This window comes from Amblyomma mixtum, chromosome 2, assembly GCF_055824585.1.
Source record: "Amblyomma mixtum isolate Tamu chromosome 2, ASM5582458v1, whole genome shotgun sequence".
NCBI lineage: Eukaryota > Metazoa > Arthropoda > Arachnida > Ixodida > Ixodidae > Amblyomma > Amblyomma mixtum.
The window spans coordinates 104,096,137-104,118,326 of record NC_143013.1 but is presented as its reverse complement, the minus strand read 5'-3'; the positions used below and the strand labels follow the sequence as shown (position 1 = coordinate 104,118,326).

At 46.5% G+C, this 22,190-nt stretch overlaps 1 protein-coding gene across 1 annotated transcript; it reads right to left on the bottom strand.

The window, feature by feature from the left end:
• Positions 1–9,907: 9,907 nt before the first annotated feature.
• On the bottom strand, positions 9,908–22,190 carry LOC149360365 (acetylgalactosaminyl-O-glycosyl-glycoprotein beta-1,3-N-acetylglucosaminyltransferase-like). The gene is made up of 3 exons (XM_089569261.1): positions 21,668–22,190; positions 17,638–18,021; positions 9,908–10,398 (listed from the first exon to the last, which is right to left on the bottom strand). The coding sequence occupies exons 1-3, from the start codon at positions 22,012–22,014 to the stop codon at positions 9,912–9,914; spliced, it is 1,218 nt and encodes a 405-aa protein (XP_089425387.1). The 5' UTR covers positions 22,015–22,190; the 3' UTR covers positions 9,908–9,911.

Genomic DNA, 22,190 nt, shown 5'->3' with positions numbered 1-22,190 from the left:
CCCTCGAACGCCGTGCCCACGTGATCAAGCTGCGCGTTCTCGGAAGGAAGCGTTCCTGTACGCTGACGGTCGCGCTCTCGAACGCTGTGTCCACGCGCCCAAGCCGCGCGTTCTCGGAAGGCAGCGTCCTTGGACGTTCGCCTTTTCGAACGCAGAACATGAGCCCCGCGTCCGCGACGAGGCCGGCACCCTGCGACGCCGAGTAAAGGTCGCAACGCTCGCGGCACAAAGCCTCTGGAGCTCGAGGGGCCACAGGCCAGCAGTTTCTTGCAACGCAACAAGGGCAAACGAGAGCTTCGAGGGATCCTCGAAAGGCATGCGCCGAGCAATCGTGCTCTAACGAAGTTGTTTAAGCCCCACATCCGAGTGAAAAATTTCATGCTCATTTCTCAGCAAGCGGAGCGCGGGGCTGTGGATTATTGCTTGTTTGTTGACAAACTACGCAGTAGGTGTCATCGCAGACATCTGTGATTGACTCTAGTGTTGTCGTTGCGATTTCAAATTTAGTGAATTCTTTCCTGCGGGTTGTCGGTACAAACGAGTCAGGGAACGTCCCGCCCGATTGTAGTCGGGCGCCTGCCGGCTACAGGTATTGGCAGGGTATTGGCAGGCACATAATCTTGGACACATGTACTTCGTGCACGATGACCCATGCTGGGGAACTTCTTTAATGGTAATGATGCATACAAGTGCATACTAGATAACGGTGCATACATGTGGTATGTCGCACATATTTTTCAGCACATCTAGAAGTACATTCGCTTTCCAGCCTCTTATATGGGAAATTGGTGACCCTCTCCTTTACATACATAGGTTCCTCGGAGTCCTCAAACCACTCCTGGCGCAGTGGTGCAATGGTTAAGCGATGTGCCACCGCCCTGCGAAGACAGGTGCTGCTACCGGTCCGGACTGTGTGACTGAGGTTGCTCATACTGAGCAACCTCTTGCGACCAATCATTAATTGAACTGCCACCTGCCACGGTGGGCAGGTCGCTCACAATTCTGTGGCAAGATAGACTACAGAAGAATCGGTGAGTAGATGTCTTAGTACAGGCCCACTAAAGACACCAGTTTGGGTGTAGGTATTTTGGCCCGCCCTGAGACGTCAGCTAGTCGCTGGTCCTCTGAACTGTACCGAGAAGTGAATCAGTTGTTCCATCAAGATGGGGCCCAGCAGGAACCTCAGGTGCCTTTCATGGTGCAATTTCTGCAGTCTGACAAGGCGAAATGCAAGTGAGCACAATTATGCCTGCAGTGCGGCAGGGGCTTAAGTGATGACAGCTCAACAGAGATTAAGAAACTAGGTGGCAACTTATATATATTACACCACTAGTTTTAGCTATACGTTCGCCTCAGTTCTATTCACTTGGAAGCAAAAAAAATACTACCTTATATTTTGAAACCTTGCGGGAAGTTCGCCCTCCCCAGACGCAATACGCGATGGCAGCTTTACAGCATCCTGCGATAGCCAGTTTCACCACAATCCAGTGGGCAGCTTGTGATGAAGCCACAATGTCACAAAACCTAGGCCGCCCAACTGGGTTCCTTCTCCGGGGATATTTGCGCTCACAACACCGTAGACACGGTGACGCCATATTTTATGCAGTGCTGGTGGTATAACACTATCGCTTTAAAACATTTCCTGTCCAAATCATTTCGTTTTGTCCAGGAAGTGACCGCAAGAATTTATGCCCACGGCATGGTACGACGCCGTTTAAATCCAGAGAAAGTCCCTTCCAGTGCAACGCAGTAAACGATAAAGCGCGGGTAAATTATATAATTGATAAATAAATCACGCTGACCAGGTACAGATTGAACGAAGAATAAAATTTCAAATGCTGTAGCTCCTTTAAATGCAATCTGACCTATAGATATTTAAAAAAATATTCCTTACTCACTTTGCCAGAACACAACGTAATCATTAACTTGCGCACGTTCCTCGCGGCACCAGGAGGAGGAGTGAGTGAAGAAACTTCATTTCCGCCAGAAGAAGACCCGTGCCCCTCCGGGTCCGCACGCAGGCGTCCGGGGAGGGGCAGCGTCGCAGCTGGAAGACTAGCAACGATATAGTCGCGCAGCTTCTGCTGCCAGGCGGGTAGCGTATCGTTGTATGCTAAGGTCGGCACTTCTGAGTATGGTCTCCCATTCCTCTGCATTATTAATTCTGCCATATCCTGGGACACTGGGGCATCTCCATAGTATGTGTTCGAGTGTACCGGTATGCCCGCAGAACTCGCACACCTCCGCATCCTCCCTCGTGTCACCTCCTGTCCAGCTCCTCCAGAGCGGGGATGCGAAGTTTCTAGCTTGGAGTCTTCTCCAGTCATAGGCCTCAGCCGAGCTAAGCGATCTATCCGGAGGAGGATAGATCCTTTTGTTCTTTTTCTGAATGTCTGTGATGCTATTAAAGGTATTGGTTTCCTTTAGTGCTGAATTCGTATGAGGTGTCCACGGCTCCCCGGGGTAAAGAGGAGCGGGCGAGCCTGTGGGCAGCCTCGTTTCCAACCACACCCGAGTGGGCTGGGGTCCAGATGATTAGAATATTGTGGGCTGGGATAAAGTCTTTTAGATATTTAGCCGCCATTTCGTGGATGCGTCCCTTGCTGTAATTTCTAATTGCGGCTTTGCAGTCGTTTACGACGTATTTGGTACCTGGCTGAGTTAGAGCGATCGCTATTGCAACCTCCTCCACCACAAGGGGTTTTAAGTCAAGGTGTCTTAAAACGCCTAACGTTCTGCCTGTGTCCCCGACCGCTACGGAGACGGTGTCTCCTAGGGTGCCTACCGCGGCATCAGTGTAGGCCACGGTTCCCAGTGGCATCTTGCATAGCTTAGCAGCCAGCTGTGCGACCCTGCTTTTCCTTCTGCCTTTGTCGTGGATGGGATGCATGTTTCTGGGTATGGGAGCGATAATAAGATGCTCTCTTATTTCTCTTCCCAGATCTGGTCTGGTGTTCACTGTGCTATCTACGGTTACCCATTTCGCCAGCTCTTGGTATTTCCTTCCTGCGGGTGTGGATGTTAGCCTTTCGATTTGCGATGTTCTAACCGCTTCAGTCAGTTCTCTCCAATTGTTATGCAGGCCCATTTTCTTCAGTATATCATTGGACGTGGAAATGGGCAGCCCTAGCGCTCGTTTGACACATTTTCTGATGATTGTGTCTAATGCCTTTTCTTCGGTTTTCTTTATTTTCAGGAATGGGGTTGCGTAGCATATCCTGCTAACGATGAAGGCCTGCGTGAGTCTTAGTTTGCTGGATTCCGAGAGTCCTTCCCCCCTTCTAGATACTTTTCTGAAGGCTCTGACGACAAGTTCAGCTTGCGCTTTGAGCTTGTCCAGCGTACTTTTGTTTTTCCCTTTTCTGTTAATATACATGCCTATGATTCTTATTTCCTCGACAGTTGGTATCGTTATATTTTCAAGTGTAACCTCGATTGCCGGTATCCTTTGACTGCGCTTGCTCATTGCTACAAATAGCTCCGACTTTTGCGGAGAGCAGCTGAGACCCACGCATTTCGCATGCTCGTTAATGCCATACGGCTACTAAATGAGAAAATAGATAAAATTTCCGAGGCAATTCATGAACTTGCGCAGCAGTTTAAGTAGTTGAAAAAGCCGCAACCGCTACTCAGACAAGCCACCCCGATGGCAATCCGCAAAGCAGGTGAACTCAGCGACTCTGCTGAAAATATCTCTGAAGAGATGAGCGTAGACCAAGTCAGGCATGCCAAACGAAAGCAGGATGAAACGATAACAATTGAGAGCCAAATTAAAAGGATAGTAGCAAAGGAAAATGAAAAAATGAAGAAGTCATTCGAAGAGCTCAAACAGCACGGGGCCATCCTCGGCGCTAGACTAGAGAACCTCGAGTCGGTAGTGTGCAGACAACTCGAACAGCTGACGAGGCACATCCAAGTCATAGGCCAGGCCTGTAACGTTACCATCCAAATTCATGGCCAATAGCACGTCGAAAATATGGCAATGGAACTGCCGCCATCTTGCCAGGAAACGATCGCTATTGCAACAGTACATCCTCAGCCAGGACTACCCGCCTTTAGCAATTGCAATGCAGGAGACGGGAGGGAACTGGAATATATCGGGATATAAGGGGTACGCTGCTAAGGATGGCAACGACACCAAGGTAGTAACGTATGTTAAAAGCAACATCGCGGTAATCCAACACGACATTGGAAACCAGGAGATGGAGACAGTATGCGTAGAAATTTTAACTGGAAAAAAGAATAGGGGTAGCATATTCCTTCTAAATATTTACAGCCCACCAAAAAAGATGAAAGTAAAATTTGGCCCCATATTCAGAAGGGCAGTTAAACTCGCAGGAAAAATCCCCTGATCATAATGGGCGATTTCAACGCCAGGCACCAGGAATGGGGTTACGTAAGCAACAACGCCAAGGGTCAAGCCCTACTGGATGATATAGTAGCAGCCAATTTCTACATGGCCAATGACATCTCCTGTCCCACGAGGACTGGTAACAGCGTCACAGCGGACACATCTCCCGACCTTACGCTATGTAGGAACGCTGGTATTGTGAAATGGCGGAACCGACTGGAAGATTTGGGTAGCGATCACTTTCTGCTGGAGCTCGAGCTCAGCAGAAAAGTCAGCGTGAAACCTACAACCTACAGGCAGGAGAATATTACGGATTGGTATAAATTCAGAGCAATCAGAGAACAACAGGAGCATAGCGACATAAGCTGTATCCAGAACTGGACGGCAACGCTGCTTGAGCATGTAGAAAGAGCAATTGAGGAGGTTCAGGTAGATGACTCCCAAGATAGAATGGACAGCAGGCTCTTCAGCATGTACAAAAGGAAGGAACAGCTAAATAACCAGCTGAAGCGCCAAAGGTGGAACAGAAACCTAAGGAGGGAAATAGCTAGACACAATACAGAATTAGTAAAGTATGCTCGACAGTTGGAATCTCAGAGATGGGATAATAGATGCGAGGAAATGGAGAAAAGTATGAGAAAATCCAGTACATGGCAGTTGCTCAAATTTCTTATAGACGCAACTAAATCTAAGACGGCTATGAGAACTGAGCAAATAAAAGCTAGGTATAAGTTTAATGGCACAGATGAGAAACTTATTGACACGCTCAAGTCACTGTATATTGCTCCCCATGGGGCCGCTCAATATGACGACTATAAGGGACGACCAAATGAGGAGTTGTATGCCCCCATATTAAGAGCCGAGGTCAGGATGCAACTGCTGAAGCTAAAACGAATGTCAGCCCCGGGGCTCGACAGAGTAGCTAACAGAATGTTGAGAAATCTGGATGAAGAATCAACAAATAGCCTCACTAGGTATCTCAACCAAGTGTGGAAAGCAGGCGCTGTCCCCGTAGAGTGGAAGAAGGCCAAGATCACGCTTATACACAAGCAGGGCAAACCTCCTAGTTTGGACAACCTCAGGCCGATCTCACTAACATCATGTGTAGGGAAACTGCTTGAGAAGGTCATCCTAATCAGACTGACCAAATACATGGAGGATAACGGCCTTTGGCCAGATGAAATGGTCGGATTTAGGCCTGGGCTCACCACCCAAGATACAATGCTAAGACTCTATGGATATATAGTAGATCAGCTGGACCTCGGCAAACTGAAGGCGATCTTAGGTATAGATGTTAAGAAAGCCTTTGACAATGTCAGCCATGACGCCATCCTTGATGGGCTAAATGAGATAGCTGTAGGAAAAAACACCTACAACTACATCCGATCGTTCCTAAGGGACAGGACTGCTATCATTACCTTTCAGGGCATCACATCCGATGAGTTCACCATGGGATGTAGAGGAACCCCACAAGGGGCTGTCCTCTCCCGATTTCTCTTTAATCTGGTAATGAGGGACCTTCCCCGCAAGCTTAGAGAGATAGAAGGCTTAAACATCAGCCTCTACGCAGATGATGTAAATGTCTGGCTAAAGAAAGGAGGCGAATCAGAAATGAAAGAAAAGCTACAGAAGGCAGCAGGAGGAGGAGGTGCAAAAAACGTTTGCCTAGTGATGGGAATCCCAGTTCGTACCAGCACATAGGTGTCGCCTGCTGGTGACAAGCGATAACGTCGGTAGAAGACCGCCGTTAAGTGATGCCATGCAAAAACTGCAGTATGGTTCAGGCGAGGGCGACGAGCAAATAAACAGCCGCCAGCCACGTCAGCAGCACGTCAGCTCAACTTCAACGAGAGTGAAAAACTCTCTCAACTAGTGGTGATTCTTTTCTTGAAGCTGGCACCAGAATAAATGACGAAGATATACGAAAAGCACAAACGACCATCATTAAGCGTTACTTCTCTCTGAATATCAGAGCAACAACAAGTAGAGCAACATGAGGTACGCATAAATAAATCAACTGAGGGGACGGTAACGTAAAAGGCAGTATGAGATTGTGCCGCATCACCACACAACGTTCCTTCCCGTATCGATCTCTGCACCGATTCTGTGCCAAGTGGACTGATAACGGATAGGCGGCAGCCCTAAGTGATTATCAAAATCCGTGGGCATAGAATAATGAGAAGCCCCAGCCGACCAAGCCTGTGCTACCAAATGTGCACTGTAACAGCACCATGAACCGCCTAAGCCAAATGCACTCCACGTCTATTTCAATCTCTTGGAGAAGACCTCGGAACTCCAGGTTGAAGTCAACACCGACCACGTCACAGAAGGTGAGTTGGGCAGCTTAATATTTTGCGTATCCCAGCACACTTCATCTCACAACCCTTTCGCGCACTCACGTCCAAACCGTCCTCACCATCTCACGCCGCTCAAACCCTTAGTAAAGTTCAGGTTCTTTTTCTTCATCGCACCAGGGGTGCCCCGCCAGAGACGGTTGGTTTATCTCGAAGACTGAAGCTTGATCTTCGCACCAGGGGTGCCCCGTCAGAGACGGTCACGCGATGAGTTGACACTCAGGGATAAAGGGAAACTTAGATTTATATACAGATATTTACAGCATATACAAGTTAAGGCCCTAGAGACATTAAACGGCACAAAGACACAAAACAACAAAAAGGTGGAACTGGCTAACACTAGGGGAGGCCCCTACTCGGCGTAGCCGAAGATGCATAGCATCTCACCTTAGCCCAGAAACCCGCTTCCAGCTCCGGGGCCCGGTTTTAAAGCCCTAAAGGCCCGGCCCACATTTGGTAGCTTCCAATCATGTTGCACTCTTAACATGATTGGCTCTTCAAGGGCATGTCCAGCCCTCCGGCTTCTACAAGGTAGACCACCCTCTCTACCACAAAATAAAATAAAAACAAACACATATATACATTCGTGCCAGCACGTTCGCGAATCAGTACCGCGGGGCGGGGGACACCCGTACTTCCCGGCGCATTCGCGAGCGGGCGCGTTCCGAGAAAGGAGACGCTTCGCTTTGAGCGCCCCCAGCCGCGTTCCGATGACGCCGCGTACACTAACGATCCCTTACATCCTTCATACACAGATTCACTGAAGCTAGTCTAAAGACCAACTAATGCAAGAGCTTACACGCCTTGATGAGCGTGTGAGATCGATAGAGGAGTTGAACAACGCGAGCCACCACCCATACAAAAAACAATCCGCAAAAAATTCCTCTTCCATCGTCTATTACTCGCATTCCAAAGCTTAGCCACATCCCATAAGGATGAGATTATGGAAGCCATGAGCAGATTTCACTAACAGCTGACTGAAAATGAGACAGTTAGCCACACGGAATTTCAGCAAATGGCTCTACAATCCACTTAGCTTCGCGTTGACATCCACAGCCACCGGGAAAACTAGAGTTCGACAAGTGTCACCTGGAGTAACTCTAGGCACATACAAGGTGTTTCAGACAAGACCAAGTATTTTTGCAAGGATCAGTCTTTTGAGGTTAAATTATGGCCTTTTCGGCATAGTATTATGGGTGTTGACGGACACCAGAAATCCGCTGAATCGTCTTAAGTATTCAGCTGGTTAGCTAAGTTTATTAATTAACTTTTCAACTATTAGAGCTAGGCGTCAAGTTGCAATTAGAGGTTTCCAGCTGGTCGTTATAATAGCTATATCAGTTTTTAGATTTTCGCAAAAGTGACTGTCCTCTGCGCTATGGCTCCACAAAATTTGGCTACATCATGCCAAAATACATGCACTCTCGAAAAGCATGCAGGCAAAGCAACCTTTTTCAATGCACGTAACTGGCAAAAATGTGAAATTCTGTCGAGCCACAGCGCCAAAGCTTACCAGAACGTGTCCCACTCCCTCGCTTCTTAGTTCCAAGCTTGGCCACAGCGGCTACGTGCGGACGCCAGAGGAAACGAGCTGTCAGCTGAAGTTTTTATTGAGCATTCGTCTTTCTCTGGAGGCGAAATTCTAGAGGCCCGTGTAATGTGCAATATCAGTGCACGTTAAAGAACCCCAGGTGGTTTAAATTTCCGGAGCCCTTCACTACAGCGTCCTTCATAGCCTGAGCTGCTTTGGGAGGTTAAACCCCATAAACCAAACCATTAGTCTATGTTTTTCTTTGTTTTTCGCCCCTCTATGCAAAAATGCAAAGCCGTTGAAAGAAAATGAAGGGAAAAAGGCGTGTCGCGTGGCAGCTAAGACAACGGCTGATTGGAACAGGAACCCCGCGCATGTCTGCTGCGCCGTTTGTGCCTTCACACTTGGCTATGGAGAACAGCCTAGCTCGATCCACCAGTCACGTCCGAACTCGGGCTTCGAAGTTAAGATGACAGCGAATGCGCCACAAACTCCGCGGCCATGCCACAACACCTCCACGACAGAAAGGCAACGCTCAGAAACGAGAAACACTGCCCCGAAAGCCAGCGGAGCTACAGTGGGATCGCGTTCACTAAAAGAGGCGGCAACCGCAAAGCTGGGAACATTTTATGCAGTACCGTCTCAATCTTGGAGTGCAGCCAAGCTTTCGCGACGCCCTTGGACAGTTGGCCGCCGAGGAAGCGTAAAAGAATGAAAAGGTTTTGCTTGGAATCAACGTTGCCCATTTTATCACCGTCCTGCGTGACAGTGCGAAAGAGAAGCGCCACGACACTACTGCATAAAAGTTTGTTGACTGATAATGCTCGGTGCCTATGTATGGCACCGAACATGGCGCAGTAAGCATGCATTGATACAGTGCGGTAAACGAGGTATACCACCGACTAGTACGCCAAATTTTAATGTGCGTTTCATCACTGCATATGGGCCATTTAATTTATCATTTTTTTCCTCTACCTCGAACAATACTCCAGCCTAGAAAGCATTGAGCGTTCTGCGCAATGTTTAGGAAGCCGCAGTCATAGCTGAGGCGGTGCCTGCTGTTTTCAGGTAGAGCGGCGCTACACACGTGAACACCATCACAGAAGGACGAAGCGGCTGTTTATTCTTCCCCAGGAGACCTAAAAAAATATATATGTCAGCGGCATGGGATAAGCTGCGCGTGCTAAATTCGTAGCGATTATCATGATGTCATGATGACTAAAGTACTCTTATGACCATTGGCATTTCTCAAAAGGAAAACAAATTATCACAGCACCGATGAGAAACGATTGGAAATGCGAGACAAAAAGAAAAAGTAGCCTGATTTCATCATTACAGCTCATGCCAACAATCAGAACGTAGTGAAATAAATATAGAGGCCTGAAATATTTTGCTACTATGACATCAATTTTCGCACACGTAAAATTTTGAAATTTGACCCATAGTACCGAGTCATGTTAGTTTCGATCTATGCATATTTTCTTTAATAAAACCAAATTTATTCCAGACAGTGGCAACGCACTGTCTGACTTTTGCACGTGATGTGACATGCGCGAAGTAAGTAAGTCGAGAGGTAGCAAATAAATATTCTTTTTATGCCTCCCTGGTGAACAAGATGTAACATTTTCGCTCTTGTTAACGCCAAGAGAGTCGTTAATTGGCAAGATACGCAAATTTAGTCATTGTCTTGGGACACCTCGTCACCGGGGGACGACGCGTTGCTGAATACACCTGGTGTCGTTTCCAAAACTGTTGGTGAAGCGTCTTCCGCTAAGCGTGTTTGCAGCAAATCCCAAATGGCTGACTGTCCCCGAAGTATTCTCGCCGAGAGACGCGCACCGCGGAGGAGCGCCGCATTGGAGCCATTGGAGCTGTGCGTCTCGTTCCAGATCGCAGTGTGCCAGGCCGCTCGGCGTGCGCTGGTTTGGCCGAAAGCGCCTTCCATGTGCGCGAGCATGTCGTCCCCTTGAATGGCCACTTCCATGCCTTCGGGTTCCCGAGGACCGGTGAAGCCCAGTGACTCGTGCGTCAGTTTCGCCGCCACCGCCAATTGTCCCGTTACGTAGAGGTCGTCGGTCGAATGAGCCGTGACTACTCGAGATGCCCGGATTATGTCCTCGGCTGTGGGAGTGTTCATGATCACAGTCCGGCCCGAACAGTACCTGTGTAAGAGTCATATGCAGGGAATTAATGATTGAACCGATTATTGAATAGATGAAAAGGTCGCGGCCTCAGTTCGTTGACTTTAAACAATCATACTAGACCACAGGCTAGGAAGACACAGAAACTTTGAGGATAAATAGCGTTGGACGCACTACGAGGAATTCGGGACCATACCCAGCAGTGCTGCTAAGCCTAGCGGACTTTCGTGAATTTTCTCAGATGATGCATCCTTTTGGGCGATCTTCGAGATCATTCAATGTTTTTACAATGGGAGTCGAGGGCAACAGTCAATATTGTAAGGAAGTTTAGAGATTGAAATTTGATTTCTCAAGAACGGAATGATCTGATCTCTCGTTTCCAGCGGAAGCGGATGGATGAGGTATTCAGAATTCGATTCCTCAAACTATTGTTCGCAGAACAAGGAAACACGTGTCCCAAACTGACATTTTCAGAACACATTCTTCCAATCTCATGCAGTAGGGTTAAAAGCCAACTTGTCCGCCGTTTGGCATGCGTTGCTTTGTGGCCACGTGGTGGGAACATGTACCGCCTTTCCCAAAAGTAACCGAGCAATAGGTTTTTGCTTCTCGACCGCATAACGGAGCCTTCAAGTCACCCCTAAAAGCCGAAAGGTATCAGAACATGAGGGCAAGGGCTCATCATACTTTACACAGAATCAGGGCTTAAGGGCTGCCATGAGTGCTTCGCTGCGCGGCTGAGAAACGAACCACCTTTGCCGGGTTACTTTTCGCAATGACTGCACATCCGAACTGCGAGGGCATGTCATTGAATCTCAACTGTTGCCGCACCTCCTTTTTTTTGGATCATGTCAGCGCGCTGTTATTGAATGTTGCAGTATGAGCCACCAGGCAGCAGCGAAGGGAACTAGAAGCGGTTGTTTTTGCATTTTTCGAAACGCAACGCGAACAAACGAGGACACATAATAAGGCAGAGGCAAGACACGAGTATCTGCCTTCTTCTGTGTCCTTGTTTTTTTGCGCTACGTTTCGAAAAATGCAAATGCTCCAACTCGCCCAGTTTAGCCTACTTGTGCAGAAGTGCATGGCCTGAACGCCTCGTAATGTATGACAGACCGTGCTGAAGTTAAACAAAAGTACCCACAAAAAACGAATTGACTAAATTACATGATGTCTAGGCTCCCAGCCGGCAGTCTTCCCTCAACGAGGGCAAAAACTGTCTCATTGCCGTCCTGGAGCTGCGCATCACTGGACCTAGAAATCCTGCATGCTCTGGTGGAACAGTTTTGTTGCGATAAGCGCATGCGCAATGGTTTTTCCAGTCTAAAACTTAGAGAGGCGCGAGTTTTGAAATTAATGTTTAATTTTATGAATGTAGTGTTTGTTTCTTCTTCTCAAAAATATAGCTTGTTTTATTATATCTCAATTAGTTCCCATATTATGGAAAATAACAGAAACACAATTAGCTGAATTCTTACGGGTCAAGACACCTTCCGCACTAAATGGTTTCGATTGAAATGGAGCCGTAGCCAAAGACGTGCCATGAAACTATGCTGATTTTACCGTTCTTGAAACATATCTTCATTTAAAAATTTTCAATTATATACTAGCAACCAAAATATGAAATATAGTTAGGTAATATTATGGCTCACAAAATTTTAAATGATTTACACAGACAAAAAAACAACATAGTTTCACACCTTAGTTATTTCTGCATCCAACGGTATAAGATGAATTGTAATTGAACGATAAAAACACAAAAGCTTCTGTAAGGAGAGTAATGATGGCAACAAACAAGAAGCTGAGAAAACCGCTTTTGAAGTGCGCGCGCCTGCCATTCGGCGGTCGTTGTGAGGCCCCCCACCGAAAAAAAAAACGGCAGTATGCGGACGTTCGAAAAACATTTCACAGCTGTGAGTTATACCAGGGGGTGGGGAAGAGACCAAGTTTTGCAACAAAACCAAGATGGTGGGCATCGGGGACGCGGTAATGGAAAGCGACGGGCGTAGAGTTCTTCCGCATCTCGGTTCGGAATCGCTGTTCCCGCTCTTCACAGGCGCAAAATATATACATTTTTTAGTAGTTAGAGTTCCAATTAGGCCTTGAAACTTATTAGGCAGGTACATTAGGCTGCATTGATCTCGAATATGTCATTTTTAGGAAATCAAAATTTTCGCACTTTTTTAATATTTCAAGACCCCCGTCTCCCCTTAAGAGAAAGCCTTGGAAGTCGCGTTCATTTCTCTGGAATGCACATCTGTTTGTGTGTAGCCGATACTATGGTCTGGAGGCCCTGATTTATTGTCAAATGCATTTGAAGACAAAGGTTGCGTGCGCACGTCATTTTGGAGTTATTTAAATCTTCTGGGTTTTCACAGAACTGAAATTTTCTACTGGGCTGAGCTAGTGCACTTGTTTATGCTGAATAAAATTGCATTGTATTGTTCTGTCAAAGTTTCAGGTTTCAAAATTATACACTCAGGTGAACTCCTCACGTAATCGAGTTCAGATTGTTTAAGCTACCCCGTGCATTGCTTCAAAGAAGACAATGAGCTGAATGCAAACTCGACTTACGAAGTGTTCTAGATGTCGTCTCGGTCATGTCAACGCATCTTTAAGTGCTCCACGTTTATTACATAGCACACACAATTAACTCAGTTCTAGCCCTTATATTTAGACAAAATTTTCGAAGAACTGTCCTGCGTTTGGTATGAGTGTTGGGCCTGCACGACAGGCTGTTACTTTGCCGAAGCCTTTTCGCCTTCGGCTTTTTCTTATCTGTCCCATTTCTCCTTCACCATTATATCCCCTCATCTGTTTCCCCCAGTGCAGGGTAGCAAACTGGGTTCATCTACCGGTTAACCTCCCCGACTTTCATCCTCATCCTCCTCAAATAACTTGCTTAAGAGCATTTAAGAAATGTTTACTTCAGTAGATTTAATTTAAAATAAAAATAATCTAAGGGCGCACTTAAGCTCCGCCACAACGGCATGATGCGATACCTTTAATGGTTTAGGTTTATTGGGGTTTAACGTCCCGAAGCAACTCAGGCTATGAGGGACGCCGTAGTGAAGGGCTCCGGAAATTTCGACCACCTGGGGTTCTTTAACGTGCACTGACATCGCACAGCACACGGGCCTCTGGAATTTCGCCTTCATCGAAATTCAGCCGCCGCGGCCGGGATCGAACCCGCGTCTTTCGGGTCAGCAGCCGAGCGCCGTAACCACTGAGACACCGCGGCTTTTTTTTTCTTTATTGCATTTTCACAACGGGTACAAAGAAGTAAAACTTGTCAGCAACACTTGCACTGACACGGCAGGTTAAAATTTTTAGAGTTCAACCAAGTCCTCCAACACATTTAACCAAGTTGGCTGATCAGGCAGTGCCTGATACACTTATGACACTTATGAGACGTATGACACCTTCAATGAAATGCTCGCGTGGAGATCTCGCAACTACTTCGGCATTGTTGAATTGTGTCCTTGTTTTCCATAAACTATGGAAGCCAAGGAGCATAATAGTGTCATAAGGGATGTCCTGTTTTCCTACCGGTAAGAACCTGATGCCATGCGGGTGCAGCGGTAAATCTTTCTTTAATGTGCTTTGAAGCACATCCCAGACACCGCGGCGGAGCGATACCTTTAATGGCTTAATTCGGTAATGCGTATATATGCGGTATCGGCAATTCTCCTTTTAATACTGGTAGATCGCTGGAGGTCCTCCTACTAGCCCTGTCACAGTGGTGCAGGGGTTAAGCGGTGTTCAACTGCCCTGCGATGGCAGGTGCTCCCAGAGGTGGGCCCTGTGCGGCCCTGGTTGCTCTTTCTGATGATTATTTTTGATAACTGGGAAATCAGGCCCATTTCGCATATCTGCAAACATGGTCAAGACATCAAAACGACTGCCTGGAATGCCTCACTAGCCAAATCCCTGAAGAGTACGTTAATAATTATTGAATCTTGGTGAACATTATTTCAAGCACCTTGTATGTCAGGAAAGTGGAAAATGAATGAAGCACCAGGCCGACGTGCAGAACTAAGTAGAGGCTCCTACCTCATTACAGACCCACCAATATTCGCAGGCGTCATACCGAGTGGATGAGGCATGTCTACTTACAAAAAAAAAAGCAGGATTAGCTAACATTGTATTGGTGAACGAAATCTGTCACTACATTTCCCGTAATGTCTGGTTTGCGTCGTGCCTACGATGACTCCTTTTTGAGTTTTGCATTTAATGTAACTTCCGTCACAGTTTGCATTTAAGGCGAAATTGCTTCTGCAATGAAATTCAATCTATTTCAGCAGGGTCTGTTGCAAGGGTAACTTGTTGGGTCGTTTCATTGTGGAATGTGCAGCACTGGCAGAGCACTGACATAGACGAAGAGAACACGCAGCAGCGCTGAACTTCATTTCGAGGAGGAGAATGGAGCTATTTTTGGGCACCCCGAAAGACTTGGGTTCAATCCCGGCAGCGGCAGTAGCATTTTGATGGGCGAAGAATTCCAGATGACCATGTACTTTAAGTGCACGTTAAAGACCCCAGGTGGTCGAATATACACAGCACTCCAATACGGCCTCCCTCATTGCCTAAGTCGCTTTGATGCTAAAATCTCATAGCCTTAAACTTCATAAACCATAAGGCAAAAAAAAACATTTTCCTAACATCATCATCATCATCACCATCAGCCTGACTACGCCCACTGCAGGGCAAAGGCCTCTCCCATGTCTCTCCAATTAACCCTGCTCCTCGCCAGCAGCGGCCACCATATTCCTGCAAGTTTCTTAATCTCATCCGCCCACCTAATTTTCTGCCGCCCCATGCTACACTTGCCTTCTCTTGGAATCCACTCCGTTACGCTTAAGGACCAGCGGTTATCTTCCCTTCGCATTACATGACCTGCCCAAGCCCACTTCTTCCTCTTGATTTCGACTAGGATATCATTAACGCGCGTTTGTTCTCTCACCCACTCCGCCCACTTCCGATCTCTTAACGTTACACCTATCATTTTTCTTTCCATAGCCCGCTGCGTTGTCCTTAACTTAAGCTTAACCCTCTTTGTTAGCCTCCACGTTTCTGCCGCATAGGTGAGTACCGGTAAGATACACCTGTTGTAAGACTTTTTCGTTGAGGGATATTGGTAAACTGCCATTCATGATCTGAGAGTGCCTGCTATATGCAGTCCACCCAATTCTTATTCTTCTAGTTATTTCCCTCTCATGATCCGGATAAGCTGTCACTATCTGCCCTAAATAGACATTATCTTACTACTTCCAGCACCTGGCACCTCGTGTGTTAAGACCAGGGGAGATAAGAATTCAGTAAATAGGGCTAACATGTTTTGAACGTCGAAAAGAAATGCATTGTCATTACAATTTAAATAGCAATATTTTAATGCAACGTCAGGTATTGCTCTCCTCGTGAGCGGCCTGTGCGTGGATGTGAATAAAAGAGCATAAAGTTGGAAACTTACGAGTTCCTAAAATATTTAGGTATCTGGAGGACCATGTAATCCTCTCAGACGGTCATGACAGTGCATATGTGCAGGAGGATCACTATGTGCTGGCCCTATTGACTGGATCTTTGTATGCGCTTGGTTTAAAGCATGAGGTAGCGAACAATAGCTCCACCAACTTCAACGGGCCTGAAGTTCAGCTCAATTGTGGGTCCCTCTCGTCGATGTTAATCGTGTGCCAACGCTGCACACTTAACAATGACTGATTAAATGTATCTATAACATGAGGAGGTGAAGTACGTCAGAATATTTATTGAATTCGTGCACCACCAGATAAATTCCGCCGGTGATGCATATAACTAATTTTTACTACGGCTACGCAAAGGTCACTTTTCACCGGTCATTCATTGCGTGCCCTGGCGTTTATCAAACAGAAGAGGTCTAAACGCAAGCGGTGTATGCAGAAGTGTGTGCAACACTAATCATGAGTTCGAAAGTGGAGGTGTTCATTATAGTCTATTTAATGGGGGTTTCTTTTTGCCAATTGAAACTTCTACCTGAAACCTAGCCCCCTAGCAAAGGTCTACCTTCAGCAACACTGAAAACCGCCGCTTATTTTCACTACTATCGAATGATTCGCACAATGACCAACTGTTTCACTCACACCAGGACACAAAAAGCAAGTGCCTTTAGAGGCAGGAAAATGTATTCAGGCTAGTTATGTTAGCACGCACGGCAACAATACGAGCTTTTGCTGCGTATTTCGTTTTAAACAAGGCACTGGAAAAAAAATTCAAACCGTTGAATGTTAGCGCGCTTACTTTAAGAATACAAAAGAAAATGTGCCGCCGCGGTGGCTCAGTGGTTATGGCGCTCGTCTGCTGATCCGAAAGACGCGGGTTCGATCCCGGCCGCGGCGGTTGAATTTCTTTGGAGGAGAAATTCTAGAGGCCCGTGTACTGTGCGATGTCAGTGCAGGTAAAAGAACCCCAGATGGTCGAAATTTCCGGAGCCCTCCACTACGGCGTCTCTCATAGCCTTAGTCGCTTTGGGACGTGAAGCCCCATAAACCAAACCAAAAGAAAAAGTATATCAATGGCTTTTCTTTTTTTGAAAATCTTTGTGATGCGATCGCATTTAGGCTGTCATCATGCAGTTTCCGCTTTCTTCGTAACGAAATTCCAGGATAGGTCGAGAGAAGCCAGGGGACCTTGTGACGTCATCACAACCTGTCCTAACGGGCCATACTAATTGGTCAAGAGAGGCAACGTGACTTTTATGACGTCATCACAACCTGCAAACTGTGGCAGGCGATAGGAGGATCCCAAAAATCCAAACAAAATCAAAAGAGCCCCGAAATATTAATTTTGGAAGGAGGTCCACCCCAGGAAATACATTAAGGGGAATTAGTTGGGATTATTGGGTGTATATGACAATTCAGTGGTAGGCACTCGAACACTCTAGAGATTGATGACTCATGCATTCCATATAAGAGCAATGGAACCGGTTCCAACCGGAATTTTGGCGGGAAAATCGCAAAATGACATTATACACTCATCGAACACATCATAGCAGGCAGTCTAAAGGCTATCGCACTTAGAGAATTCGCCTAAGAAGACCGTAAGTTTCATTTAATGATTTCGCTAGTACTTTATCTCTAAGCTCCAGCAGGTCAAGCCAGATGCCGAGCTGAGAAAGCGCTATACTTTAACTGCGCTCTGCAGCCAAGCTCGCCGTGAGCAGACAACAGAAAGCCTCCACTTAATCCCTAGTAGCCATGAGCGTTAAAAGTTAAAAGGTACGCGTACCCGTAGTCCGGTTTCCCCTCTAAGTCCAAGCTGTGTCCCGATTGAAGGCTGCGCCGAAGCAGTCGACTGTGTTCCTGGTGGGTGCAGTAGATCACTCTAACGGTCGGGTGCACGTTGTTCAGGTAACGGCGGAACAGGAACGGCTCCACCGCCACGTCGTCATCCAGCTTCACGACGTAGCGAATGCGTGGACAGTGCAGTGTCGCCCAGTTTAGTCCTGCTAAGAACTTTGCGTTCACGGCGGCGTACTCGTCGCTCATGTTAAGCCGAACCATGTCACCAATGGTAGTCGCCTCGAATTCCGTCCAGGCGTCGGTGGAGATGTCAGAGCCTACTGTCTCTTCAAGGCCCACGAGGAAGATGCCAGTCCAGTTGAAAAAGTGCCTGCCCAGAAAATACAGATAAAAGTGTGGCACCTTATATTGCTTGGATGCCGAATAAAACACTTCAAGATATAAGTGTGACAGCTTATATTGCGTGGGTGGTGACTAGAACACATGGTTCAAAATGTCTTCGTAACATACGGAAAGGTTAGGCACGTAGGACTGAAGAAATTCAAGGAATATTGCATTCGCCCTATTTACACAAGCAGGAAACTAAAAAGCAAGAATTTTTTTTTCCCAAGCGCTGTGCGACCGGCCACTGTACAACGACTTTATAAAACACCGTAATCAGCCTAAAAAACAAGGTATGTGTCTTCTGCGAAAATTTATTTTCCCAACAAATCGCTACATTGAGACAGCGTGAGCTCGACTATTACACAATCTGGTTAGCGGCTAGCTTTTGCCGCATGCGTCCAGGATACTTTTGATGATGGAATACAGCATACACCCCTATAGCCGCTCAATACTTACGCATCGGAGAGATTTCAAAATTTCTAGAATTTGTAAAAGCATTCAAGTTTGTCGAGAAGCTCGCACTACCCAGGATAATTATTTAATATTTGTGAGTCCTGATGTGAACACACAGTGCCTCTAAACTGCTTTTCAGACCTCAGTTGCATTCGTTTTTACCAGTTCCTCTCAAATGTAGTGATGTAAAAAAATCATCTCAAGCTAGCCTTTGCAGGCCAGATTCTTGTCAAACAAGCTAGCGAAAATGCTCACCAGTTACATACCAAACATCCTTTAAATTGCGGAGGTGTCCCCATTAACGATTTTCAGTGCGGATCTGCCAAGTCGAGATTCAGATACCTCTGTAGAGAATTTTTCGCATTGCATACATTTTAATTGACGCCACATTTGTGAAGATGCATTGGGCTGCAGAACTATGAACTGAGCGCCGGAATTATACGAACGCCTTTGAATCGCTCGAAGTGAATTATTACTCAACGTTCAGCGCTCGTGCTTGACTAGTCTATTAGCTTGTGATGGTTTTTTGTACTCTTGCTCTCCATTCGCTTTAACATTCCTGAAACTTGAACATCTTCACAAGCGTAATAAGTAACATTGCATCTAGTTGTAAAGGACTGTGAGCTGCTATGGTACGATCTTTAGGGTATCTGCGGGTCAATGATACAATGCAAAGTAACCATAACTACCCCCCGTGGAGAAGAAAGGGGTTGGCTGGCTAAAAGGAAATAAAAGGCGTCGTTATGGTCTCACTGCCGCGAATTCTGGTTGCTGCAAGGCATGAACGCAACTGCACCGAGGAAGGCTGGAAATTACCGCTGACGAAAATGGCGACAGCCACAGAACATGATTGAGAAATCAGCTTGACATGTCTGGCAGTACGCGCACTACGAAGTTATTCCGAGAGTAGAAAGGTTCGTAACATGATAGTCCCATGTGCCCAGCTTTCGATTTTTGCTTTCTTTTGAACTGCATCAAAATGAAGCTCCCAAGTTCTCAAGAAACCCAATCCGCTGTGTGAACTGCTATGAGTTTGCAGAACGTTTCAAATGGCGCATATCTGAAAATACTGACTCCGGTTACACTGACCACTAGAATGGCCCATCAGTGATCAACCACTCATTCCCCTCACTGGTGTTCTTTGGTTGCTACAATCCACCTTTAACTCGCCTGATACGATGAGTCTTAAGATCGGCTACTCTAGTGAACCGGTCGTGCTGTCATTAACTCCTGTAACACGAAAAGGTTCATTAACCGTTTCTTATGCAGATTTGGGAAAGCTACGTAAGTACACACTCGTTGCGTTGGGAAGTATATGCATTACTTGTGTACCCTCGTGGCTATGATAGAATATATAGCATGGTTGAGTTAATAAACATTGACTTTTTATTGTAAATTAACAGGCTTGATTCCACTCGTGGCCCCCGCAATTTGATAGTGGCTAAATGCAAACCCTCCGTTTCTGCAACTTTATAGATCGCGTTATATAACCCAATGTAGCTAAAACTCAAACTGTTCTGCAGACCTAAACCACGAAGTTCTTCGTAGCCTCCATTGTTGTTCTGAAGTCGTATAAAGCAATGCTTGATGAGCGGCAAGATGTCGCCAGTAATCAACAAAACCACGAAGACCATTCGGTGGTTTAGATATTTATCTTTGCTCCTGCGTCCCTAATACCAAGCCGAATCTTCTCAATAGCAGCCTCAAAAGTGGCGAGAAAGACCAAGTTCTTCATGGCTCGTTCGCACCAATTTCTTTTCCAGCTTTCCTAAACTTGAATTCAACTAGCGTAGCTGTCGCTGAATGCAGAACTAACGTCAATTCGTTTACAGCGTACTTTTGTAAACGAGACTGTCTTCGTGATTTTTACAGCCACGTGGTGCTTCTAATAATCGCCAATTACTATTGCAGCAATTCAAATGGCGTTTAGAACGTGACTAAATCATTGCACGTCTTGGTAGAGGACCCTGCTTGTTCAGTTTTGTGAATTAAAGCTATGCGTGGGTGTATAAAGCTTCTCCAGTACAAATAGGAGGTTACGAAAATATTTTTAAGGAAAGCGTAAAGATGCATGAATTGAAACGAGACAATGAGTCACTAACAACTGCCATTTTTGGACGTTGGCTGCGACACCATGGCCGGAAAATTCAAAAGGTGGATCTTGCTTTCCCTAAAAATAATTAATAAACATTTTGTGTAGTGCAGTTAGCGTGCTTATTTCTATTGTGTTAGAGGCTGTGGTATTCATGCCGTATTTTATTTAGCAATGTTCTCGTAGCCTGCCCCTCTTCCGAGATATTCGCGTCCTTTGAACTCAGACGTGGTATTTTCATGCGGAAAACAGTGAGAATCGCCGTGAAACTCCTCCCTGCTTGAAGCAGGGGTTGCAGGTAGTGCTTCTTTGATTTTAAGACCCAATAGTGGACAGGAAGCAGTTTCAAGCTTTACCCGTTCCTCTATACTATTGTTCGACGAATCACAACCATGCAGGAGCTTCATCACATGGGTTAAGAGATTCGCGCCCATCATCACCACCATGCAAACGTAGTTATGCCAGTTAAGCTGATGACAGTGTACATTTATTGTATACAGTGAATTAGAAGCTTGGCGGTAACAACTATATTATCGCTTCCTCTCGGTCCTTGCGTAAAACTTAGGTACAGAAAGCATTATTTGTATACTAGTATTTATTTCAGCCTATTTGAACACACTGTGTGTTTTAAAGCTCACTGACTGCCACATTTACAAGCATAATAAAGAGCCATATGTATGATGCAGGTGCACCACTGATTGGCATTTTATTAGTTAAGTTGATTACGAATCGCCAGACCTGATCATTATTTTCCATATTTCCTTCTTACGTAGGAGTCTCTGGTGGTACAATACTTTGTACAGAAATTTGCCCCCTTTCCACCTGCAAATAAATGTGATCTCATCCAGTCTTTTCTGCGCATCAACAACAGGGAACGAATGCAACCTCAGAAAAACAGTGAACTAGCACTGCACCGCCGAGGACAACTTTTCTTAGCCAACTTCGGCGCAACTTTTACTCGCAAGACGTAGACATCAACATGCCGTATTACTACGTGCATCCCAGCAGTATTGCAGGGGCTTTTCCTGAAATCTCAACGAATTCTTGGTGAACCTGCGCGGCAGTTATTGTTCCGAATTTCGCTCACCTGGCCCACTTGGACAGAAGCGTGTCCCGGAGAGCCGCCCGACTCTGCCATCCTTCGGGCATTGAGTGGAAGAGAAAGATGGTGTCCACGTCAGGTCGGCGCCGGCACTCAGAGCGAACTGCCCAGGCGGATCCCGTCTCCTCACCCAGGCCGCCGGTACCGCGTCTCACAAGCTCTAACGGCTCGATGTGCCTTCCCACGGTGGCCACTTCCGGTAGCAGAGCCTGTCTCCAGTACTCAGCAGGCCAGAACATCACGCCCCAGCCACCTATTACGAGAAGGGTGGCGCAGGCCAAGGCGAAGATAACCAGCAGGAGGCTGAAGAGCTTCCCGGTGCAAGTACGCATCCTTCTTTTGCTTCTGCTTCTTTCACTGTCATTCCGAAACACGCGGGAGGTGGTGCCCACGTCAGGTAGGCGCCTGCACTCGGAGCGGACTGCCCAGGCGGGTTGAGGAAGTGTCACACATTGAACCGTTGCAAGTAACTAGTACTTTACGCATAACCGAAAAAAGAAAACATAAA